This window comes from Tenrec ecaudatus, chromosome 1 (genome assembly GCF_050624435.1).
Source record: "Tenrec ecaudatus isolate mTenEca1 chromosome 1, mTenEca1.hap1, whole genome shotgun sequence".
NCBI lineage: Eukaryota > Metazoa > Chordata > Mammalia > Afrosoricida > Tenrecidae > Tenrec > Tenrec ecaudatus.
Genome location: NC_134530.1, coordinates 189,838,217 through 189,865,240, shown reverse-complemented (window position 1 = coordinate 189,865,240; position 27,024 = coordinate 189,838,217). Strand labels below are relative to the sequence as shown.

Genomic DNA, 27,024 nt, shown 5'->3' with positions numbered 1-27,024 from the left:
TTATTCAAGTCAGCCCACCCTGAGCCAGGAGAAAGAAAGGCCTGGCAATCTACTTCCAAACACCAGCCAATGAAAACCCCACGGATCACAGCCATCGGATAACTGGGCACGATCTGGGACCTGGCAGTAGTTCCTGCCACTATGCGTGGCACCCCACTGGACAACACGATGGCCCTGGGCATCCTGGGCATCAATACCCCCCAGTTACCAGGCAAAAGAAGAAACAGAGGAGGGATTTTAGAAGATAACAAGGAGAAACATCTCCCAGGAGGAAAGAGAGTGAAAATCTCCTGGGCAAGGCCACCCTGGTCCAATGGGTGGGTGTGAGCAGCCGCGTGTGGACCACCAGGTAGAGTGGGTAAGTGCTGATGTCCCCCGGGGTCTGCGACCACAGTCTTAATTCTTCACCACTACCGACCACCTGAGGAGGAGGCAGATCTGAAAACAGGAAGTCCTAGGAAAAGGGACCAGAAGAATGTGCCATCTTCAAGGGCTAGGATGGGGAGGGCGGGACAACCTTCAGCCGAAGGGGCTTTTCACCCACACAATAACTGTCCCCAGCCTTTCCCGGGCAGCAGGTTAAAGTATGAAGCAGTGTGGCCATGCGGTGAGTCTGAGCATGCACATACACTGGAATGAGACCCTCTCTCGCTGGGTTGTGGGGGGCCCGCAGTCTTCCCTGAGCTGGGGAAACAACTGAGACCCCCAACTCTTCAGCATCCCTAGACAAAGCAGGATTCCCCCAAGGTGGAGCTCACTGTGCTTCCAGGAATTTGGATCTTTCCCCAAGGAAACTGTTTAACAACATCTGATTTTCACCAATGAATGATCTGTATTCTCAGTAGGAAACCTTACCAATTAGCGTGCCCCACAAAATGATCGTTGTTTAAGTCATAAGAGTGAAATGAGGACATGAAGGTACCTTGGCCATAATTTCCTTCATGGGTTAGAAATATAGAAGGTAAGAGTTTCTGTTCTTTCCCTTTTCCATGCCTTTGTCACCCTTATTACACAGGCCCTTGGATAAACACGTGCCTGTCCCCCTTCTCCTGGCTTCTTCCATTCCGGAATGCTGTTCTTCCCTGCACCAGGTCTGCCTCAAGATCCCGGTGGGTAATGTCCTCTTCTTCCGACTGGCAAAGGTAGGGCCTCTTTGTGGAATGGAAAACAAGCAAGAAGAGCGGACCATCTGCAGGGGCCCAGGTGGAGCGCCTCATTGTGTTTGCGCTGGAGAAGCAACCGGGAAGGAACTCGGTGTCACAGCCATTCCGTAAGTGAACAGAGCGGCAGGCTGAGCCGAAACCACTCTCCTCCCAGGCCCAATTGAGAAGCTTCCTGAAAGGCAAAACTAAACAAAACAAAAGCACCCTTCCACCTCCAAGAGCCCACAGGCGAAAATCATGAGCCTGGACGGTAAATGGAGGCAAACGTAATCATTTTATGTCAGGTCCGTCTACTGGACAAGAAGGGCTCAATAAAGATAACAAAATGGACCCTCAACAGTTGAAATTCTTCTCTCTCCCCACAGAGTGTCACCCTTGCCCCACTTATTCCGTGTAGCTTGCGTAATGCAAATATCTCCGTGGGCCACAGATTTTACACATCACACTTGAATGGAATTTACCTTGGCCTTAGCCTTGCTTAAATAGCACCCTCTGGTCCTCATGAGAGACTTGGAACAAGAACTGAGTCTCCTTGACTCATTTCATTCTCTGGCCCTGGGACCTGATTTAAACCTGACCTCTCATCTCTCACTAAGCTCCCTTGGCTCCTCCAACCCTGCCTACTCTCTCATCTGTTCCCACCTTTCCCCAAGTCACTGCCATAAAATTATTTTCAGAAAAATCAACAATCCGTCACATGACTGTGGAGGACGGCCAGGTCTGGGACTTCTAACAAGGAGTAAGAACACCGGCCAAATATGAATGTGTGAACGCTGTGACCGTGGTCACCAGGGAATGAAACTTAAGATGCACTTGGTGACGGATTGACTGGTGGAAGCCATGCTTGCAATGGGCATGTGAAGAAGTCAAGAGAACCTTGGGGCTCACCAACTCCAAAGAAGAGTTCTGAGAAGTTAGAGAATCTAATATATTCTTTTGGGATAGACACTCAAGAATCCCAGGGCCCTAATCTCCTGGACCCACCAACACTGGGTGCTTATAGTCAACTTTCCATGCCTCTTACTCCTGCCAAACGAACCCCCCATTTCCCCAAAGCAGGCCGAGCTCCCAGCTCTTAGAAAGATGGCCAGCTGACATGGTAGTATTAAGAACTCCTTCTAATCCTCTCCCTCATTCTCCACTTCCCATTCCACCTGCCGATCCCCATGAAAAGAAAGGCAGCAGAAAGACACGCTTATCTGTTCTCAAACTTTTGTCATTCATTTTGGACATGAACTTCACAGCAGCATATGTGGAACAATGGTTACTTTTTAGCTTAGTAGACAGCAAAATATATATATATATATTTATATAATTATGTTTAAATACTCATAAAGGATTAATAACTAACATTCTTATTAAGGAGACTACACAGAAGAAGGGGTGGGGAGAAGCCGGTTTGGAGTAGATAGGCTCTGAAAGCCATTCCTAATGGGCTTTAACGGAGTGTCCTGGCGACTTCTCTTCAAGGGTTCTGGAACGGGTTAACAAGGTGGGTGGGACTGGAGAGTTACTAGAGTACAGAGTGGGGCATAGGACAAGAGGTGAGGAATTAGGTTCAGAAGAATATAAATGAGGGAGGAGCGTCCTTTAGATAACTATCATACTTTTCTTTTCACTTTTAATCAACCATCACTTTGAAGAAACTTTTGCCTAAGATCCTTCCCTGCTCAGGCCAGTCCATGTCCTAGTTGGTCCCGATAACCATTGCTTCTCCACATGTTCTTCTGCCTTCTTCCTATGGCCTCTCTTCTTCACTCGTCCGTTGTTTCCTCCTACAGTGGCCTCACTTTCTTACTGCCTCCAGGGCCGCGCAGAAAGGGGCTTGATCCGCAGTTACTGGTTTTCTTCTGCCTTGGGGTCCCGGCAGGTGCATTCATCCAGGTCACAGTCAGCAGCAAAAGGAGTAACCTAGGGGAAGACAAGAGAGGCTGAGAGGACCCTTTGCCTACTTTTTCATCAGCCTTTTTTCTTTCTTTCTTTTCCTCACTTGGTCCTGGAGGAAAGGTGGGTGTCATCACCAAACTGAAATGCCAACAGGACTCTCATTTCTACCCCATGTTGCCATGGGCAAAGTACGCCTCACTTGCGGTGTTTCCCTCATCTGGAAAGGGACGAGATCAGCAGTGCCAGCCACCTGAAGGGGGTTTGGGTGGTGTGAATGAGACAGTGAATGTAAACTGCTTGGCCACGGTCAGGCACCTAGTAATTACTCTAGGACCCTTAGTACTGCTACTTGTACATTGCCATGATTTCCACGACTCTGGCTCTTACTGCTGTGCTGTCATCTTCACAGACTCTAAGTCAAGACTTAGAGTCTCGCTCTCAGATGCCTACTTCTTTGCATCATTGGGGGAAATAGGCTTATCTTAGCTGTCTTTATCAGCATGACTTTTTGCCCTTTTAAAAGTCAGAATATACTTTGGCTCTGTGAAAGAGTACATCTCCTCTATGATACTGCCTGTGGCTGGATTCTTCTCCAGTTATATAGTTTCCCCTCCCGTACCTACATAAAACCCACCAAACTCACTGCTATAGGATTTCTGAGGCTTATGGGAGCAGATAACCTCATCTTTCTTTTGAAGAGCTCGAGGGTGGGTTTTAACTGCCTACCTTGAGATTGGCAGCCACATGCCTACCTGAGAGCGCCACCAGAGCCTCATAAGCCCTAGATAGCTCAGGACAATTTTCTATCTTCCTGCATGAGCTGGTACCAACAGACAGCACTTTTTAAGTGTCCATGCTGGTATCAAAAAGAAATCTTGTGGCACTGTGGGTTAGGCGTTGGGCTGCCCAGTGCAATGTCAGTGTTGCAAACCCGTCGGCCACCCTGCAGGAGAAAGCGGACACCAGCTGGTCCTGTAAAGGTTCACCTGGCTGGAAGCCCTGGGGAGGGTGCGGTGGACTGGAATGAGCTCAATGACAAGGGGGCTGCTAGCGCTGGCGAAGGAGCACTTGGAAGACGTGGTGAATAGCAATGGCAAAGAGCCCCCTTTTTTGGAGGCTGGACATTAACGGGGCAAGAATCAGTAGCTTTGTAGCATACACTAATGGTCCAAGTGTGCTCAAGAGATGGAGTGGGCAATTGGGCAAGCAGGCTAGAAAATGCAAAGAACAGTTTGGGTAAATTCTCCAGCGTGTTTGCATACATGGAGTAAAATGTGATCGAGAAGTCAACAGAAGGGTGGCGTGGCTGCCTGCTCCACTCTGATTCTGGAATACCTTGGCCACTGGCCCTTTGCTCAAGATCAATTCAAGATGTTCAGAGTGGGGGTGAGCGGAGAACGGTTGTTTTCTCCCTAAGGGATCACACCGCCCTGTGTAGAGTCTGCCTCCGTGACCACGTAAGCGGAGGAGCTAGGACTTCGGATCTGCAGCCTAGCTCCTGGTCCATTTCCCTTGGCTTGGGAGTTACCAGTTTTTCTAACAAAAGGCCACATTGCACAGGGACATGATGACCCCCTGAGGGCCCTGCTTTTCATGAGTTCAGCCGTGTAAGTGGTGAGAGCAGTGGCTGGCACCCCGTGAGCATTCCAGAGCAGTGTGTTCTGGATCTAGGTAATCACGGCAGACATGGCTTTACTGTGCAGATAGTAGAAGGAAGGAAATAAGCAAGATGAATAACATTAATGTTTTACATATTTTGCTATTTCATCAAATTGGCCAAACTAGCTCCAACTATCCTTGGCCCCCTTGGATTGCTATCCATAGTAATACAAAATGTCAGTGGACTTGATTTTACAGGTTTATTTTGAGCAACCTGTAGTGCAAGAGGGGTCAAAGATATCAAGAAAACAGCTCCTCCTGAGATTTGGGCCCAGAGTGTTCTCCAGCTGACCTTGGCACCACCCACACGCCCCTCCGTGTGCTCCCAGCACACTCTGTATAATTCTTTACTTCATCATAAAAGCCACCAAAACCTGCTTAGCACTTCCCTGGTAGTCACGCCTCCCCAAGTGCTGGGGCTGTATTTCCTCTGACTACAAAGAAGGTCTAAGGAAAGCGAGAAACAGGTGTGAGTCTTCTGTGGCCATAGGGCCGTGTTTTTCTGTACAAGCCACTTTCCTGACCATTCAAGAAAAAGTATGTTCTATGAGCCCATCCTAAAGTCCATTCCCCTTGAGCCTATCTCTTGAGAAGTCCTCCTGCCTGTCCATGTTGTTATGCTGCTTCTCGATTGCGGAATCAAAACCAATGATGACACACCGTGAAAAGGAGCTAGCCAAGGCATCTGCCTTTGTTCTTACCCGGCTGCCCTCCCCTCCTCCCCCAGGTGCCTCACTCACCTTCTTGGAGGAGAGTGTGGAAGAGCAGCAGTCTCCTCCGTCGTAGTGGCAGTAGGCCCGGTTGTTGATAGTATCACACCACCCGTCTGCCTGGAAAGGCTGGCAAGGAGATTCCAGTCAGTGTCTCATTCAGTGTCGTGATGCCTCAACCTACTCCCCCTTCCCCTGCCACCAACATAATCCATGGAATTGGAGAGAGATTCCGATCAAGCGTCCATGGGCAGGGTACAAATTGATCTAACATTCTCAAAAAATTAAAAAATCTCCAGATAAAACCACTGGACCTAAGATATTATGAGATTTCACCTGCAGCGTCCACCTCTGTGCTACTGAGGGGTCTCAGTGTCTCACTTAACCTAGCTGGCTATTTTTTCCACTGCCATATAATCATATGGTGCTCAGAGCGAGGTGGTGGACTGCTAACCACAAGGTTTGCAGTTCAAACCCACCGGCTGCTCCAAGGGAGAATAAGCCTGCTGTTCCCTAAAAATTTATAATCTTGAAAAACCTATATAGGGTTACCCTGAGTCAGGATGGACCGATGTATGACCAGGAGGGGCTGTCCCTAGAGAAGGACAATCTGCGTGGTAAAGCACAGGGTGAGTGGAAAAGAGGACGCCCTTCCACGAGAAGGACGGACACAGTGGCTGCACTGATGGAGTCAAGCACGGCCGTGGCTGTGCGGGTGCTGCGGGTCTGGGGCATTTCATCCGGCCTCCCATAGGGCTGCTCTGAGTTGAAACCAACAAGACGACATCTCACATATGTAAGTCTCAGGGTGGTTACGAAGGGTTAGCAAAAAGGGTCCAACTGGAGAGATCAGGGAAGAAAGGCCTGGAGATCCACCTTCCAGGGCTAAGTCCTCGAAACCCCTGTGGTATATCATTCTGATTGACCCCTATTGGGTCACCCTGCATCAGAATCAACTCCTCAGCACCTAGGGATTTTATCGTGGCAGTGAAAAGGCAGCTCCACACAGTTTGACTGCTGGGCTTCGGAACCACTTGTGAAATGGGCAGAGTCAGCGGAGATGCACGAGGATGACATATGCAAAGGGGAGGCAGATTTGGAGGGTAGAAGCCATGTGCTTTGTCTCTTCATGGCTTCTTGAATCATTTAAGTCATCACCCCTATTACTTCTCTTTGTACAAGGCTGGTGTTAAGAAGGCCTAGCTACTGGGTTTGGTGAATTCAAACGATGGCTTTCCTGGGTATAGGGTCCTGTGGCCCGGATGAAACCAGAACCGGAGTGGAAATCTCCCCGCATGCAGCCACCCCTGCATGATAGCTAGACCACTGGCATGACCCCTCATGGCTCACCGCAGAGAAAGTTAACCTGCTCTACACGCTCCTGTTACTCTTGCAAGTTATGGGAACCAAACCGGGGAAAGCACCCCAGCCAAACAAGAATGAATGGAGTGGTTTCCCTGGAAAGGAAATGTGCAATAAGAACAGCAACAGAGAGTTAAGTCAGCATCCTAATGCACGGTTCCTGGTGGGCAACACAGAGCCCAAAGCCCACGCCACTCAGCCCACCTCCTCACTCACACAGGCTGCTCCTCTTCCTGAGCCGACATCCAACTGCAAAGCCTCAGAAACACCTCACAGTCAGCTCAGCTCCTTGGACAGGACAAACTGTGGACTTCCAAGTGTGAGGCCACCTTCCAATGTCTGTATTCCAGTCGTTTTCTCTCCCCCCACCCTTCTTAAATGTCAACGGGATTGGACTGTGCTTTGAAGAGATAGATCACTAATTTAAAAAATGGCCATTAACTAATTTTCAGCAATTGAGTTACATCACAGCGAGCCCATCCAAGTTATTGCTTCAATGTTTGGCTTTATTCTATGGGGTCTTGAAGACATTTGACCAACATACCAGATGTGTGCCAGTGTGCCAACCACTGAAATGTTGCTACTTATGGGGTGGAAGTTAACAGCTGTCCCACAGCTGCAAAGAAATGTCCATTGAGAGACGGAAGCGATAATAAATTCTGTTTTCAACACGGCCTTATTGGGATAAAAGACACAGATTCTAGAATGAGTGTGCGTCTTTAACATTGAAGCCAGTTATTCGGAAATGCTTCAAACATTTGTGGGGGAAATTCTATTATCTATTATCTTCTCATTCCATTCTTTCACAAACTTTTGAAAGCTCCTTTGCATAATTAAAACTTTGATCCAAAAGCATAACCAAATCATAGAAGTCAACATACATTAACTGCATTCTTAACACTGATGGATGCTGGTGGGTTCTCTCATGAGGGCCAGATATACTTATGGAGATCCCCCAAATGTTTTCTTTTTCTAAAAAAAATGTTTTGCATATGTTTTACTCATCAAACCTTATATCTGCTATTTTCAACTCACCCCTGTCTGGCTCATTGGCAAAACTTAATCTGCTCTCCCCTTACCACCTGTAATTATCAAAATCCAAAGAACACTCAACGAACGTTTGTTGCTATATGTAAGTATGCTCTTCAGTCACAGTATTAATGCAGAGCTTTGAAAAATCTTCTTTGTCTTGAGAGCAACTTAAACTCTTGAATGGATTAGTAAGGGATCATGGGGAATTTTTCTTCTCATGGTTTTGTACCCAGGGTGGCTGCTCCCCTCAAGAACATGGGCGAAGGCAAACTGCAAAGAGAAACAAGGTGGAGGTTGCCTTCTCTAACATCCACTGGGTTTCTAGAGTTACAGCCTGGAAGTGGTTTCTAGAAGCGGCTTCTTTTCTGCTCTTAAAGGGTCATCTGAGACTAGAAGAGGGTTTATAAAAAGGAGCAGACGTTCAAAGAAAAGATTGGAAAGTCCCAAGTATTTAATTTACTATATACCTATTAGAATTAATTGCTCCTCCCCCAACCTGCCAAAAACAACCACTCCACCCTAAACAAACAGAGTCGCCCAGGGCAACATGGGCCTGGGAAGCTCGGCAGTTTGAGTCCCAAATTACAATGGGAAAAGAGAAAGGGAAGAGTGACTAATGGACCCACTGGTTTAAAAGCATCTGAAGACCGAATGTAAACTGGACGAGTCTCGTCTCAGTAGCACAGCCACAGGGATAAGATGGCGGTGGCACCCCAATAACAGGTCACCTCTCAGGAGAAGTGTGCTGTGCTTTGGTCTCTGCACGGGCATGAGGAAGTGGGTTTCACTGTCCAGAGGTGCACTTCACTTTTTTGGCAACAGGAAGAGATAAATACACATGAGTGTATTTTTCAAATGCCTGAACGTTCTTCTTGAAGGGCCAATTTTTCATGATCATTCTAACCATTTTGAGAAAACAAATAAATAAGCAAAAAAGGTTATAAACACCTGTTTCTTTGCCTTGAGATGACTTACCAAAATCAAAATGCAAATTCTTTAAAAACTCAAAGTCACTGTGATCGTTAGGTTTGCTGTCAATTTAGCTGGGTCAGAATTCTCAGTGGTTGGGGAGCTGTTCACGATGAGTACACGAAGGAAGGAAATGTTCTAAATGAATTGCGGCGAGGACTGTACAATTCTTCTTAAGGTGACTGAACTACTGAATTGTATGATTTGTGAATCATGTGCCAATAAGACTGTTAAATAAAAATAAATAATAATTTAAAAAAAAGACTTCTCAGTGGTTTGGCATGTAAGGTCTAATAATTCTCCATGATGTTATGCAATACACTATGATCAGCTCCAAAGTGGGGTCTGCTCCAAGCAGCCCAGTAATTGTGCGATGAGTGTGAGTGCAGTCCTCACTCGGGTCACAGCCCATGTGCAATTGATAGGCAGTTTCCTCGTGGGTGGGGCCTGGTTCCTCTGGGAGTGGATGCTGTGGGGACACATGCTTGCTTTTTTTTCTACTGGGTCTGGGTCCCACATCTGGTTTGTTGACCTCTGGGACTTTGGACTTGAGACAGTAGCTTGCCATATTGCCCACTGATCCCAAAGTCTGCCATCTGACCTGTAATTTGACATGCCATCTTTCCCACGGACCCTGGATTCATTTGCCTCTCTTGTCCCCAAACTCACTTGCTAGCCTTGGATTGAGCCATCACTGCGGCCTGCGGTGTTCCTACTGATCCTAAGTTCATCAGTCCCTGAACGTATGCCAGTCAGGAGAAGCCTCTAACTTTTTCCCGCAAATTCTTTTATTGGGGGCTCTTACATCTCTTATTACAATCCATACATTCCTCCAACATATCAAGCACATTTGCACATATACCACCATCATCATTTTCAAAGCATTCTCTTCCCACTTCAGCCCCTGATATCCATTTTCCATTTCCTCACCCTTTCTCCCCCACCCACCCTCCTTCACAAATACTCGATAAGTTATAGATTATTTTTTCCATATCTTACATTGTCTTCCATTGTCCCTCACCCACTTTGCCATTATTCATCCCCCTGGGAGGGGGGTTATAGTTTGATCCTTGTGATCAGTTCCACCTTTCTCCCCCCTCCCCACCCTTCCATAATCCTCCTGGTATCTCTACTATCCTTGTTGACCCTGAGGGGTTTATCTATCCTGGGTTCCCTGTGTTGCAGGTTCTTATCTGTAGCAGTGTGCATGCTCTGGTCTAATCCAATTTGTAAGATAGAATTGAGGTCATGATAGTGGAGTGAAGGAAGCACCAAAGAACTAGAGGAAAGTATGTGTTTCATCAGTGCTATACTGCATCCAGACTGGCTCATTCTTCCCTATGACCTCACTGTGAGGGGATTTCCAATTGTCTAATAATGGGCATTTGGTCTCCACTACTTGCCCCCCACACCCCTTCATCTTGGGTATGGTTTTATTCTGGGTCTTAGATGCCTGATACCTGATCCCATGGACACCTCATGATCACACAAAGCCTCCAGATTAACATCTGATCCATAGAATTGGAACCAGACTAGACTACCCATTCATACACTATGGGAACCATTTTCTTCATATAAATTTTTCTATTGATATATCTATCTATCTATCTATCTATCTATCTATCTATCTATCTATCTATCTATCATCTATCTACCTATATCACTGGTTTTGCTTCTTTAAAGAACCCAGCCTAACACAGTCATTAAGACATCCATTATTTTTTGACTGTACAAGAACTTCTCTGCTTTGAGCTCCACCACACTTTGTTAATGTTCCCCACACAAGCATACACCCCTTGCATATAGAGGATGGTTTGTTTACAATGTAAAGTACACGCATGAAAAGGAAGTACAAGGCACCCAACTTGGTAAGGAAGAAGTAAAACTACCCACTTTTTCAGATGATACAACCTTATACAATCCTATAGAAAATCTGGAGACTTGGCAAGAAAATTACTGGAGCTAATTGAAAGATTCATCGAATTTACAAAGTGTAAGATCAGCTTTCCAAGGTTGCACGAATTTATTCACATCAACAAAGAGAAGGCTGAAAAGGAGATCAAGTTGACAATACTATTTACAATAGCTACCAAAAAGATCAAATTTCAACTTAAAACGCACTGCCATCAAGTTGATTCCAACATATAGTGACCATATAGAACAAAATAGAACAAAGTTCTGGGGACTGTAATGCTTTACAGCAGTGGTTCTCAACCGGTGGGTCGTGACCCCTTGGCGGGGGGGGGGTCAAAAACCCTTCCACAGGGGTCGCCAAATTCATAACAGCAGCATAATTACAGTTATGAAATATCAAGGAAAATAATTTTATCATTGGGGGGGTCTCCGCAACATGAGGTGCTGTATTAAAGGGTCGCGGCATTAGGAAGGTTGGGCACCACTGCTTTACAGGAATAGAAATCCTGGTCTTTCTCCTGTGGAGTGATTGTCAGTTTCAATTGCTGGCCTTGTGGTTGGCAGCCCATTATGTAGCCACTATGCCAACAAGGCTCCTCAAAAGACAAAACAGTTAGGAATAAACCGGACCAGAGATCGAAATAGACTTATACAAAGAAAACTATAGGTCTTATGACAAAATTACTAAAAGAGAGCTTCATAAACAGAATAAATATCACACTTACATATAGGAAGATTTGATATTGTGAACATTCAAAACTATCCACAGCAATCTATCGATATAATGCAATTCCATTCCAGGTCCTATCAAAATTGTTTAAGAAGGTTGGTCAATCAATCACTAACTTCATATGGAAAGGAAAAAAAATTTCCCGAGAAAAGCAAAACACATGTGAAGAAGATGAACAAAGTAGGAGGTCTCAGGTTTCTTCACTTTGAAATCGACCATGTAGCTACCGGAAGGTAAAATAGCACGGTGCTGGAACAAGAACAGACACGGAGACAAAGAGAATAGAACGGGGGAGGCAGAAGGAAATCCGCCTCCATACGGACAGCTGATCTTTGAAAAAAGGGAGCAGTTCATTAAAAGGGGAAAAGGCAGTCTCTTTAACAAACAGTAGTGGCAACACTGGACACCCATTTTCAGAAAAATGACCCAAGATCCATGCCTCACACCACATACACAAGCTAATCCAACATGGATCGTAGGCCTAAATGTAAAACCTACAACTATAAAGGACATCAAAGAAAAAAATAAGGTCAAACCTTCTTCTGGCATAAGGAGGCTGTCAAATATAGCCAAGAATGCACAAATAGCAGAAGACATAGTGGCACTGTAGATGACTTGTGCCTCCTTGTGCACATCCCAATATTTCACCAAAAGAGTGTAAGGAGAACTCACACACGGAATGAAAGGCTTATAGATAATTCTCCTGGCTCCACTTCAACCTTACTTCTATTTTTCTCCCCAGTGGTGGGTAGCGTTTCACCTACACCACTTCCTGGTGCCACAGGTCTTTCTGCGGCTTGGAATTTGGTTGCCTATACATCCCAAAATCTGGTTTCCTGCAGAGGAAGTAGCATCAAGCGCCAAGCACATCAGCGATGTTTGCAACCCAGAAATATTAATTTCTGACCCAATGTATGCATAATTCATGCCTTTGCCTGCTCCCTGCAGTCACGAATGGGACAGAGAAAATGGAATTGTTCTATCCCTTCGATGGTTCTCTCCTGGGCTGGGAGTGGAGGTGGGCCAATGACACCGTCTCTGGGAGTCTGCTACAGGGTTCGTGGGAAGAGTAAGATGGAAGTTGACACCCAGACATGGATTGGACAAGAATAGAGTCCTAGACACAGCCTCCTCTGTAGCATCCCATTGGTCTTCTTTAGACCCAGACAATACTCCCTGCCTCTGATGCACTGAAAGTAGCATCACTAGGGGGCTGACGTCATTGATCAAACCAGGTGATGCTGCTAGAGCGAGGCTGAAACCAATACGACTTTCTATAATTTTTTTGCAATGTTTCAGCAGAAACCTATTTTTTTATAAAAATAGCCTTGTGGTTACTCATATTACAACAAAAATGCTTTTGTATGCTCAGTTTACATGAATCAGTATATCTACAAGGTTAACAACCTATGCTAGTTTACTTTTTACTTCTAATATGCTCCAATCAGAACCGTTGTTATTACCTAGTTACAATGGCGCTTTGGATCTGTTCATTTCATCTGGAAACACTACACTATGCCGTTGTTTTCAGTGCTACGGTGTCTTCACAGTCCCTGGTTTCATAAAATTTTCTAGTGTTTAGTTCCAGTGTTGTGAAAATTTGTATTTGTGAAAATATAGCAATGACTTTCTTGAGAATGAAGTAGCAATTAACAGAAAAGGGGAAAATTGAACAAGGCTTCTGCTCAGTTGCTAATAAATTTGTAACTAATCCTGTTGGAGAAACATAAATGTTATTGTTAGTATTTATATAATGTATGAAATGCTATAGTTATGCAATTTACAATTATCTCACATATTATTCTACAACTAAAATTGGTGATGAACATTACCATAATTCTATCTGGTCAGATGTGAGAGGAAGTTCATGAGGGAGAAGGAGGAGGTAACACTATGAGTTACCATCCTGAATAACATGAACTCGAGAGACATTTCCAGGTCACTTGTGGTTATTTTATCCACTTATGCATTATGGGAATTAACCTTTTGAAGTGCATTAGGAAGGGCTCAGTGTTTTATCGTCTTTGTAGTTCCGCTTACTAGTTCAATGCCTGGTTCACACTATTTTTTTCAGCAAATAAATATAATTACCCTATTCTGAAGTGGGTAGATAGCTATATTTCCTTAGCACACTTTATGATTAGATCCCTCTTACAGAAGGGTCTCAGGGAGGAGACGAGTCAGTCAGGGTGCAGTATAGCACCAATGAAACATGCAACTTTCCTCTAGTTCTTTAATGCTTCCTTCCCTGCCTATTATCATTACCCCAATTCTACATTACAAATCTGGCTAGACCAGAGCATGTACATGGGTACAGATAAGAGCTGGAAACACAGGGAATCCAGGACTGATAAACCCCTCAAGACCAATATTGAAAGTAGCCATAGCAGGAGGGGAAAGGGTAAGTGGGGGGAGAAAGGGGGAACTGATCACAATGATCTATCTATAACCCCCACCCAGGGTGATGGACAACAGAAACGTGGGTGAAGGGGGACATCGGACAGTGTAAGACATCAACAAAAATAATAATAATTTATAAATTATCAAGACTTTAAGAGGAAGGGAGGGTGGGAGAGGGAGGGAGGGGGAAAATGAGAAGCTGATACCAAGGAGGCAAAATGAGGAGCTGAGACCAAGGGCTCAAGTAGAAAGATGTTTTGAGAATGATGATGGCAACAAATGTACAAATGTGCCTGACACAATGGATGGATGTATGGATTGTGATAAGAGTGGTACGAGCCCCCAATAAAATGATTTAAAAATAAAATAAAATGTTCCATGATGCAAAAAAATAAAGAATCACATAATGTAGACACAAGTCGAGATTATAGGCTTATGGAAGGGAGGATGGGGATCTTTGTTAAATGTGTCTTGGACATTCGCCAGAAGGGACAAGTTCCTGGAAAAGGACATCTTGCATGGTGAACTAGAGAAAGACCCTTCAGGGGTCCTCAGACTTTTTAAACAGGGGGCCAGTTCACTGTCCCTCACACCCATTGGAGGGCCGGACTATAGTTGTTTTTTTTAAAAACTATGAACAAATTCCTATGCACACTACACATATCTTATTTTGAAGTGAAAAAACAAACGGGGCAAAACCATCCAGTGGGCCGGATAAATGTCCTTGGTGGGTCGCATGTGGACCACAGGCTGTAGTTTGAGGACACCTGATATAGATTGACACAGTGGCTACAACAAGGACTCAAACATAACAATTATGAAAAAGGTGTAGGACTTGGCAGGTGCACACAAGGCCGCTAGGGGGTGAACTATAGACTCGGTGACAATTGGGTGAGGGATCATGTCCTCTAGACAGACATAAACTAGATGGGTAGGGTCAGATCACCATGTATCAATCTATCGTGGCCAGATGGCACCTCCTTGGTATCAAAAGCCTTTGGTATAAAAGAGAGGCTCCTAGCAGGGTCCACTTCTCTTTGGGCCTTTGCCTTCCTCAAATTTCATATCGCATTGCCTATCCATCCCAGGAGCCATCAACAGACCACTGGTAGACTTTGAACTCTGTATCCAATAGCCTGTGACCGCTGCTGCCTCTGCTTTGTAATCCTGCTTCCTGGTCATCAAGTTCCAGGTGTGAGGAGAAGCTGAACTTGAATTGGCATGGACTTACATATTTCTACAACTGGGTAAGCCACTTGATATAAATCTTGATATAAATCTCTTTCAATAGGACACATACAAATGTCAAGTGCTTATAGGTTGGGCTGCTTACCTCAAAGTCATTGGTTTGAAACCACCAGCAGCAGCTCCAAGGGTGGAAGATGAGACTTTCTACTCCCATAAAGAGTTACAGCCTCAAAACCCCACAGAGACAGTTCTACCATGTCTTATAGGGTCACTATGAGTCAGCATCAACTCAACGACTATGAGTTTGGGGTTTTTTTTGGAGAGAATCCAACCTAATACAGCAACTAGCAGCAACAATGGTCCTGTCTGAAGAAAAACTTGGCACTGGGAAGAGAGGAAGGCTCATTAAAACCTGCCATGCGAAGAGGATACAACCTTGCTTGCTGAAAGCAAGGAGGACTTAAGTTAAAGCACTTACCAATGGTGATCAAAGTATGCAGCCTTCAGTATAAACAACTCAACATAAAACAAAAATCCTCATGGGAAAGATGGAAGTTGTCAAAGATTTCATTTTATTTGAACAAACACATAATTGATGTCATTGAAGCAGTGCTCAAGAAAGCGTCTGTTCTATTGACTGAACAGAAGAAGTTGATGGTTGGTGGACAAACACTGGGGTGGAAGTGGAGGTGGGGTGAAGGTGAGATGGGCCAGAGGGTTTGCCTAGCAGTCAGTCACACATTTCTGATCCACGTGAGGTCACCTAGCATCTGTGCAGAATCTGAAATCAGTGAGGGAAAGCAAATATGTATTTTGCGGGAGCCGGAAGAGAAGTCTAATTTATGCCACCTCATCTGTATCTTGATACTAGGACTGAAGCGAAAGCTTAGAATAGAAATAGTAAAAGAGTGGAAGAAATCACCTCTAGGAGGAAGAGCCGGGATACACTGAGACGGAAAAGGCAAAGCAAGCAACAAAAGGTCCAATGATGCCTTTCGCCTGCAGTGCCTTCCTCTGCTTCATGGCACAGTGTAGTGATGGAGAACGTGGTGCTGGTGTCAGATCGACCCATGCTCTGATTGCTGCTCTGTCCCTAAGCAAGAATTAGCATCTGAACATGGTCTTTCACTCTGTTCAGAACCAGCGCCTTTGTTTATCGATCAGGATAATACCGCCTACCTCTAGAGTTATGGTGAGCTATAAATGAGTGACCAGGGCTAAAATCCTCAGCATGGGCCCGGCTCATAGTAAGCATCCAATACACTGTCATTTTAGGAAAGCACTCAGTAAGCAATCCGTCAATTCTGATTTTATGAGGGCAGTAGGGAAACTGCCATTGATTTTCCCACTGCGGGTCACTGAGTTCTCCCCCACAGCGTCTCTATGCGGATTTCAGGGCCTTGCCACCAACACCTTAGAGGGAAAGGATGGATATTCTCATCTTGAGAGCCTCCTGCCTCATCCATTTTTGACACAAGAGCATGGATCCGAGTCCCACAGGAGCGAGAGCCAGGTGACAGGGGAAATGGGCCCGGAGCTGGAAAAACCAGAGCGGGCAAGCTCTGGCTGACTTTAGGAAACCAGGGGCAATTTGAGTGTCTTCGCCTCTGGAGAACCCCAAACCATCCCAGACACTTCTTCCCTGACACGCACCACAAGAAAACAGGAAGGTGTCAAGACACTCTGTGACTGACGTGTCCGCCAAAAATAATCTCCAAGCAGCCCCTTTCATTCAGCTGCAAATAAAGACTTAGAGAAACACAGAAGATCCAACACATACACACACACACACACACACACACACACATACACACACACACACACACACACACACCCCTGCTTCCCACACAACCTCTCCTCTTGATGGCCCAAACATGACCCGAGTGGCTTTTGTTCATCCAAGGGAAGAGAAGCAACATTCTCAAATGGTGAAGATCAGCAGAGAATGTTCAGGTGGAGTCTGCATTCCTATCAGTTCCAGAAAAATACTGGCTCAAAGTTAGACCCTGATTCCTGAGGGACAGAGATAGGGCAGTTTTCAAGCTTAAATTCTGAGCACCTCATTTACAGAAGGTGGCAGCGAAACCCCCAAATCCATTAGCAAAGTCCCCAGTCAGATTAAGCCTCCATTGAAATCCTTCTGATTGTTAACCAAGGATGTAGATAGTCTTAAACCATAGGCAGAATGTATTAGGGAGTAGATTACCTCCACCTCTCTCTAGACAGCCCAGGGGTTTGCCTGGGTGTGTCTTTGATGGACAGTACTGGGGGTCTCGGGGTCATTAGCCATGCGTATTAGTTGTACCTGATTGCCTTGGTCAGAAGGTCCTGACCAGTCCTATAAACGCTTTGATCTCACCTAATGCACACGTCTCAATGATGATCTTGTTCCCACTTCTGTAGTCGTACCTTTACCGAGCGTGCCGATCTGCCACCAATCAAGAAGTTGTGACAGTTCCCTTTGTTCCATATCATACATAACTGGCATCCTGCCTGTGAATTCCCTGACGCCATTCTGATCTTGTCCTAAGGGCCTCCCTCTTCCGGATAATGAGTCTGTCTTTTTTGTTGTTCTGTCCCTTGTAAGAGTTAATACGGGTGCTCCTTAAATTATATGTGAGATTTGGGGTCTCTTTCATAACCTAAAACAGGGAAAAGGATTTCCTTCCACGGAGATCTTATCCAAGTATGCTAGGGGATTAAATAAAATAATCATAATAAAATAAAAATTTTAAAAACCCTAAAGACAACTAAGCCACTGCATAGCCCTTTTGCTCTGCTGCTTGGTCGAGAATGCCTTAGTGAGCTACCGCTACGAAGGGGAGCGGGGCGCAGAGGACTGCTGTGTTAGGACACTGTGGAGGCCCCAGGTGGTGCAGACAACTCTCCTACCTTTCTCCTAGATGAAAGGTAGGAGGTTTGAGTCTACCCAGAAGCACCTCAGCATATAGGCCTGGCAATGAATCTTCAAAAAACAAGCCAGTGAAAACCCTATGGAAACCAATTCTAGGGAGACACGCATGGAGATATTATGAGCAACTGCTCTGGGTTGGCTTCCTGGTGCCTGGCCTTGCGCCCCCTCCATCCACGGTCACTTGTCCAGCTCCTCTGCTCGTGGTCCTTTCTCAGCTGTGTGTCTGGACCCCATGCCAACCGATCAGAACATCAAGCAGCACATACTCTGTTCAAAGGCTGACATCGCTGGGGAAGGCAAAGGGCATCAAAGGATGAGGAAACAGGTAGAGTGAGAGATAGAGAGCCTGGAGCAAGTAAAAGGAGACGGAAAAGATGTGAATCCATAGAGGTGCTCAGGGCAGGGTGGGTGCTGCTCAGGCGGTTAGCCTGCCCTTCTCTTTAAGGACGGAGAGAACAAAGAGAGGACAGAGGTTGACGCAGGCCAAGCTTGCTGCGATTGTTCCCCTGCAGCCCCTGATGCATGTGCCCGTCCCTCCCCTGGCTCCCCAGGGGCACACAGGCCAGGCAGCTCGGCGCTTCTTGGCTCTCCGAGCCTGCCTGTGGAAGGTGACTGGGAATGCAGACCGTGGGAGGAAATGACAATATCCCCTGTTTGGATTAAATCATTTTCTTGACTTTCCTGATGGTTTCTGAGTATCTTATTTTGCCTCCGATCTCTTTCATATCATTTCCTCCTTTCTCTTTCCACCCTTCCCTCTCTTCAGATTCACAAGGGGACATGGGACAAGGAATAGCATTGCTGATGTCAGATGGATCTCGACTGAAAGCAAAGAATACCAGAAAGATGTTTGCCTGTGTTTTATTGACTATGAAAAGGCATTCGCTGGGTGGGTCATAACAAACCATGGATGGCCCTGCAAATAATAGGAATTTAGAATACTTCCTTGTTGTTCTCATGTAGAACATAAGAACATATACATAAACCAGTGGCAGTTATGCAAACAGAACCAGGCGATGCTGTGTGAATTAAAATCAGGAAAGTTGTGCGTCAAGGCTGTATCCTCTCACCATACATATTCAATCTGTACGCTGAGCAAATCATCAGAGAAATTGGACTATGTGAAGAAGAACATGGCTTCATGATTGGGGGAGAGCCCATTAACAATCTGAGCTATACAGATGTCATAGCTTTGCTTGATGAGTGTAAAGAGAACTTGAAGCACTTGATGAAGAGCCAACACTTTGGTAACAATCCTCACATATAGGCTAATAGAAAACATCGGGATACTTTTTTTAAATGACAACACTCATGGAAGCATGAGTCAAGAAATCAAACATTGTATCGCATAGGGCAAATCCACAGCACAAGACCTCTCTAAGGTCCTCAAAAACAAAGACGTCACTTTGAGGACTAAGGTATGCTGACGCAAGCAAAGGTATTTTAATTGCCTCACATGCCTGTGAAAGCTGTGTAACGAAGAAGGAAGACCAAAGAAGAAGCATGCATTTCCATGGTGGTGTTGGCCAAGAATATGAATATGCTATGGGCTGACAGAAGAAAAACAAGTCTATCCTGGAGGGAGTACAACCAGAATGCATCTTGGAAGCAAACACGGTGACACTTTATTTCACACACTTCGGCAATGTTACCAGGATGACCGCCAGTGCCGGGAGAAGGCCCTTAAGACGGGGCAAAGTCAAGAGTCAGTGAGAAGGAGACTTTCCAAGGGACGGCGTGACAGCAATGGGTTCAAGCGTAGCACTGCTGTGAGGAGGAGGCATGGCTGGCAGGGTTTTGTTCTGTTGTGTAAAAGGGTCTATGATTTGGAACCCACTCAAGGACACTGAACAATAATAATAACATCGATATATACACACTGTTGTTGTTACGTGCTGTATTTGAAATCATTGCAGCCATGTGGCAAAGTAGAGCTGCCCCATGGGATTTTCTAAACTGTAATCTTTACAGACGCAGATGGTCAGGTTGTTCTCCCACAGAATCCCTAGGTGGGTCAACACATCAACGTTTTGGTGAGCAACCAAGCATGTAACCATTTGTACCACCAGAGTTCCTAGCCTGTGACAGTGACAACTGATCATATACAGACAAAATGTATTTTATACATGGTATGTGCTGTGTATAAGACACTGTGCTACTACACAGTTACATACAGGATCTTATTGCGCCAGCACAATAACTCATGAAGGTAAATACCATTATCGTGCCCATTTCACAAAAACAAAGAACAGAGATGTAAAGGAGATGATGCCACAGCTAAGACATTGAATCGCTGTGCGATGTCCCGATCTGTGCTGGATAACCATCTGGCATCATGGGGGTTACCGTCTCTCCTTCCCACCTCGACATGACACAGTCCATGTCTGATGAAACGATGGATGGGGGTAGACATCTTCTGTCTAAGAAAAGTCAATGCCACAGAAATCCACGAGAAACAGACCATACAGGACATTGCCTTTTAAAACATCTTTTATGAGCCAGGTAGTGAGTTGGTTGCTGGAGCCCTGAGAAAGCAATACATATGTAGTGTGAGCCTTCTATGCACCGCATGCCACCATACTAGGGAAGGCACGGCAACATCTTTGCCTTAAAGGAGCATTTGAGGCGTAAGCAACAAAGCAGGCAGAATCTGAATATTATCTAAGATAATATAAAGGTATGGCAAGTGAATGGAGAATTGATTTCCATGGTTACACATGGCACCACTATTAAGTAAATGGCATCAGCAGTGAAAATAAAAAGCATCAGGGATAAAGTAATGCATGAATGGTTCCATGGATAATAACTACAGGCATTCAGAATGGAAGATGGCTGGGGTGACAAGGCAAGAAACACATTCCAGCCAGACATCTGTGCTCCAATACTCATCACGGTGCAGTTCACGATCTCAAGGAGTTGGAAACAACCCAAATTTCCATCAACAGATGAATGGATCAAAAATTGTGGTACATACATGCAATGGCATACTATGCATCCCTTAAAAGCAGTGATAAATGCATTGAAACACATTGCCGCATAGAAAGAACTGGAGGAAATTATGCTAAGTGAAGTAAGCCAAGCACAAAACATGAGTCCACTAAGGTAAGCTTAAAAAAATGCAAAAGAGGCATAGGGACAAAGCTACTCTATACCTACATTCCTAGCGTGAGGACCAGCTACTATGGCAGGGGCCAGACCCAATCCAGGGATACATATAGCAGCCAACTAAAAGGAGGGTAAAAAGAGAAAGAGAGAGAGAGAGAGAGAGAGAAAGAGACATGGGGAGCGGGGGGAACAGGGCACTAACCCACACAAGGGGAGGGTACTGTTTATATCGCCACAGGGAAAGAGGGACTACACTTCAACCCAGTGTGCCAAGATGTGAAAGTAACATACTGGCATGAAGCAGAGAACCAATAGAGATGTCTGCTGGCCCTGCCCCAATATCAACTACGTGGACAACACCCCCTGCTCCCCACAGAAGAATGTACTTCAGAGGACAGCATTGAAGCTACAGACCAGGGAAAGGAGTGCATCAGAACAGAGCACACAGGACCGAATGAAGAGGGAAGGAGCGAGAGTGGAAAGCATCCTTACCCACCAAGCCCTGAGGATATTCCTGTTCAGAGCAGCCAATGCACAGAGAGGACCATTGAGCCAGCCATAAGTCCCTTACTGACCCCATAGCGCCACAGAGAACAACAATGGAGAAAGTGTGGGAATTGTGCTCAGTCTGACCCCATCACACCAGGGCAAAACACCAAGGGCATGGCAACAGAGCAGCAAGGGAAGCAAAACAATGAAATCCCCGGGGAATATAAAAAATAGACTTTGGGAACAGAGAGTGGCACCCCATAAGGCTCCACCATAATATATTCCTAAAGGCCAACAAACAGACCTTGAACTATTTATAGGCTTTTATCTTTATTGTCATTGTTTTTGTTTCGCTCTGTCTTGTTTTTGTGCTTATTATTGTCTCAGTATGTCTATCTAGATAAGATAGGCAAGATAAAAAATCCAGGGGAGAAAACAATTGGATCGATGGTTCTGGGTAGACATGGGAGAGAGGGATACGGGGGAAAGGAAGTAGGTGTTAACAAACCCAGGGACAAGGGACCAACAAGTGATCTAAAATAATTTGCAAGGAGGGCGTAGGATGCCTGGTGGGTCTTGATCAAGGGCAATGTAGCCGAGAGGAATTACTGAAACATGGTAGTGGGACAAGAGGAAAGTAAAAGGAGATAGAGGAAAGAAGTAGGAGGCAAAGGACATTTACAGAGGTCTAAATACAGACATGTACATATGTAAATATATTTATATATAATGATAGGGAAATAGGTCTATGTACATATATATTAAGTATTAAGGTAGCAGATGGACATTGGGCCTCTATTCAAGTACTCTCCCAATGCAAGAACACTTTGTTCTAATAACATGGCACTCCATGATGCTCAGCTTCCTGACATGATCACTGAAGACAAAATGGGTACATAAGGAAATATAGTGAAGAAAGCTGATGGTGCCTGGCTTTCAAAAGATAGCCGGCAGTCTTAAAGGCTTAAATATAAATAAGCAACCATCTAGCTGAGAAGCAACAAAGCCCACATGGAAGAAATACACCAGACTGTGTGATCATGAGGTATTGATGGGATTAGGTATCAGGCATCAAAGACCCAAAACAAAAAATCCTATCAATGTGAATGAGGGGAATGGTGGGCGGGGGGAGACCAAAAGCCCATCTGTAGACAATTGGACATCCCCTTACAGAAGGGTCACGGGGAGGAGATAAGCCAGTCAGGGTGTTGTATAACACCAATGAAACATACAACTTTCCTCTAGTTCTTTAATGCTTCCTCCCTGCTACTATCATGACCCAATTCCACCTTACAAACCCGGCTAGATAAGAGCATGTACACTGGTATAGGTAGGAGCTGGAAACACAGGGAATCCAGAACAGATACACCCCTCAGGACCAATAGTGAGAGTAATAATACCAGGAGGGTAAGGGGAAGGTGGTGGGTGGGGGGGAGGGAGGTCTGATCACAATGACCTATATATAACCCTCTCCCAGGGGGATAGACAATAGAAAAGTGGGTGGAGGGAGACATTGGTCAGTGTAAGACATAGGGGAAAAATTATAAATTATCAAGGGCTCATGAGGGAGCGAGGGTGGGGAGGGGTGAACTGAGCTGATACCAGGGGCTCAAATAGAAAGAAAATGTTTTGAAAATGATGATGCAACATATGTACAAATATGCTTGATACAAAGGTTGTACGTGTGGATTGTGATAAGAGCTCTATGAGCCCCCAATAAAATGATTTAAAAGAAAGAAAGAAGCTGGGGTACTCATAAGTGCATGGGATTAGAACTAATCTTTGAAAGCTAGATAGGATTTAAGCAAAAGAGTGGGAGAAAACTCCCAGAAGGAGGGCCAGATATAAGCCAAATTCTCCAATGGAAAAATAGCTGCCTGCCCCTACTATTAATGACCCAGGTTTGAAACTTCGTCAAAATCTCCATCTGAAAGTACGTGGTCCATATCCGGACAACAGGCAGCAGCTGCAGTTTTTGCTTTGCCTTCTTTTGACGAGCACGATATCTGCTGTACTTCAGGGACTGCATCTGTGAGTGGCGTGGCACATATTTGGGATAGATCTGGAGGGGCCCAGAGCAGGGAGAATTTTATTTGAAGCAGTTATGAACCGATAAAAATAGAACTGATTGGCCATACTATGGCATAGAAGGGGCAAAGCAGACGTGAGGGGTATTCCAAAGGAAAATGGTCAAAATTTGATGACCATTTGAGTGAAGGGCCAACAGAGATAAAGTTTGACAAGTTTGACCACACAATTCATATATTTTGCTCCAAAATGTGCTCATTGGGGAAAAATAGCTAAAAAGAACCCTTACTATCATTTACGGACTGTTTCATGGCCAGCAGGCCTATGCTCCTATCTCTGTCCTATGCTCCTCATGAGAAGTTGCATACTTTCCTTTCTCATATAAATCCAGGCCTAGGGGTGCCCAGTATGTGCTTTATCCTGCCCAATTTGCGCTGGGCTCTGCTCACAACTTGGATATGACCATTTCATCCACACCCAGTAATCCACAGGCCCGGTTGAGTTAAGCAATGGCAGCAGGGAAGAATTAAGTTGATTCCAGAATATTTTTCTTGCCAACAGCCTTGTTTCTTTCAGCCCACGTCCCCTTTTTGATTCCCCCGTGTACGACTCAGCTTGTGTAGCTGATTACTGCGATTCTCGTCCACGACCCGTCACACCGTCCCGGGTTGTCAGCGGGGCTGTTCTGTTCTCTGTTAATTGGTTGGTTCATCCAGCCTCACTTCCACCCATATGGAACCTGTTCTCTTTGCAAGTGTCTCGTTTCCATTTCCTTTATCAACGGGATGCTTGTCTGTGTATCTTATCCACTCATCCAACGATCGCCTGCATCTGTTTCACACCATGTTCTCTGGTCTCATTTCCTGGGTCTCTGATCCTCACGAAGCAGAATTTGTGGGCACGGTGCCAGTGAATGTACTCCTCGGACTGCAGATTTTCAGAGTCCAAGGAGATGTCCTAACAGGCGTTCAGCACCCCAGGTTCATCTCTAAGATGAGGTTTCTAGAAGCATCTCCTTCCTGGTTTAAAGTTGTTGGGTTTGGTGTTTTTCTCCTTCTTGGTTTTCAGTCTTCTGCCAGTTTTGAAACCAGCCTTTGGAGTCAATCTGTCCGGATCACTCTAATGTCCCACCTTTGGTAGTTTTGGGGCTTTGGGACACTCATTAAATTCTGGATGTCTGTGTTTTCTCATCGGTAAAACTCAAGCCCCAAACACCAAACTCACTGCCCTCAATTCAACGCTGACTCATAGTGACCCCTGTCGATTTTTGAGACTGTAAAGGTTTCTGAGAGTAGAAAACTCCATCTTTCTCCTGAGGAGCTGCTGGTGGTTTTGAACAGACCACCATGCGGATCGCAGACCAATTTGTAACCACAACGCCACCAGGACTCCTTATCAGTAAAACAGGAGTGATACTCATTCCTCAGAGAGTAGAAAACACGGGTCACGAGGAAGTGCTTAACACAGTACCCGATAGACAATAAGCACTTCAAAATGTTAATGTGTGCCTCCTATCATTGTTCCCCTCCTTCCTTATCTCTGCTCTCTGGTTTTGCCTGGTTTTATATTCCCTGGTCTCTGCCCATTCCGTTCTCAGAGTGCAATAAGTATATAATGTGACTAGGGACTTTTTTTCTGAACACAAAACAAAACAAACAAAATCACTCTCACTGCGTTGCTTTGATTGGCCTCACAGCCATGTTCTATAGGGTTCAGAGTGGTGGATGGATTGGGACCATCGTCCTTGAGGTTAGTAGCCCTATGCTTCCTTCATGGCCCGTCCCCTCTGGAAACCAGCTGACATCATAAGGACCAATGACTAGTATGCATCTGCAACAAAATAAAATATAAAATCTGGAGGCAAAGAAATACCTTTTTAAGCAGGCAGAACAGAACTTTGTAAGCGATGTGCGATGACAAGTATTTGGGGGAGAATGAAGAGCATGCTCAATACCCCCAAAATTATCTAGAGCCAGCAACCTATTCAACAAAACTGGAAAGCCCAGTTGTATACATCAGAGCCTCAATGGAGAGGAGTAGACAAAAGAAGGGTTGGGTTTTGTTTTGTTTTGTTTTAGTGAATTGATCACATTAGCTGCTTTCTCATCTTATCAAGCCACAGAATTCAACAAGATCCCGTCTGAGAAGAAGCATGAAAGGAGGGCCTGGGAAGGATGGGCAAGAAGAAGCTCTCCGAAGGAGCACTAAGGTGGTCCTAAGACCACGTGAGGAGTCTCAGGTAATGGGCTAATCAATGGGTCCTTGTCCAGAGGCTGGGCACACAGGACTGGCAGCCAGGAAAGGTGAGAGCCTGCCTGCAGGCTGGGCAGGCTACCGCCCCTCCGGCCTCAGCCACAACACCAGCCACCGGAGTCACAAGTGGCTGTGGAGCCAGAGGCAAGTCTCAGGAAACTAAAAGCATTTCAGACATGCATCACCAAGTTTAATATTTCTCTCATTTGAAAGGCTTCAATAGAATCTAATCTCATTTTTAATTAGTCTTCACATCGCCTGGTGAGGCAGATTAATACGATTAGCCATATTCCACTGAGGAGGAAAATGAGACAAAGGACCATACCCCAAGGTCACTCTCGGAATGAGCAACAGAGGTGAAAATTAAACTGAAGGCATTTTAAATTTCCAAACCAGGGCACCAGGGAAAGGGCTTCAAGGAGGACGCTTTCCTGCCATTTGTTCAGAATATCTTACATCTGGATCGTGAAAATTCAATTTACTACTTGGTTTCTCTAATTAAAAAATAAATGAAAGAGGAAGAATTCACTCCAATCTGAACCCCAATATTCTGTAGTCAGTGCATAAGGAGTTTACTAGAGGATGCATGACAAGAGCAGCCGAGGAAGAGAAGAAAATGGCATGACATGGTCACATGCGAACACTTACTGGGTGCCTACTAAGTGCTTCAGATGAACCAAGAGTGTGGGGGTACATCTAAAAACAGGAAAAGCAAGCATGATCCCTGCCCTCTAGAAGTAGATTTAAAGGGAGATTCAAATAGGTATTTTGCCAAAATATACAAACAGAGCAGGTTTTCAATCGCATCGGCAGGAGGTATGTCCCTAAAGGATATGTTCAGAGAATATGTGTTGATAAACTTTTGCCTGAGTTTATGCCAAAGTAAATTGAGTGACCAGGGTGAGGAAAACAGGCCATTACCACTCACTCATCCTTCCAACTCCGTGAACTTCAACTCTCTAGAAATAGCTTTGTATGCAGCCTTTATGAATTAGATTAGGCGAGAAGAGGTGAAGTTCTGCTTATGAAGGCCACCATGACTTTCTTCCTGAAATGCCTTTCTCTCAGTGACGAATACAGTGCTCACTGATGCTTTTCTTGCTCCCTGGTGTTCCCCTATCTGGCTTTAGGAGGACTTGAGGACACGTGACCTTATTCGGGTGAATGGGAAGGTACGCAGAGTCATGTGTTACATCCAGCCCACGGGACCCAGGAGCTACT

The 27,024-nt window shown here is 45.2% G+C and overlaps 1 protein-coding gene across 1 annotated transcript in view; it reads right to left on the bottom strand.

The window, feature by feature from the left end:
* Positions 1 to 2,999: 2,999 nt before the first annotated feature.
* PAPPA2 (pappalysin 2) overlaps positions 3,000 to 27,024 on the bottom strand; it is a 359,519-nt gene continuing 335,494 nt past the window's right edge. The window contains exons 21-22 of the mRNA XM_075540487.1: positions 5,450 to 5,548; positions 3,000 to 3,074 (exon numbers count right to left, since the gene is read on the bottom strand). Coding sequence (XP_075396602.1) covers positions 3,000 to 3,074; positions 5,450 to 5,548 — 174 coding nt within the window. The remainder of the gene's footprint in view (positions 3,075 to 5,449; positions 5,549 to 27,024) is intronic.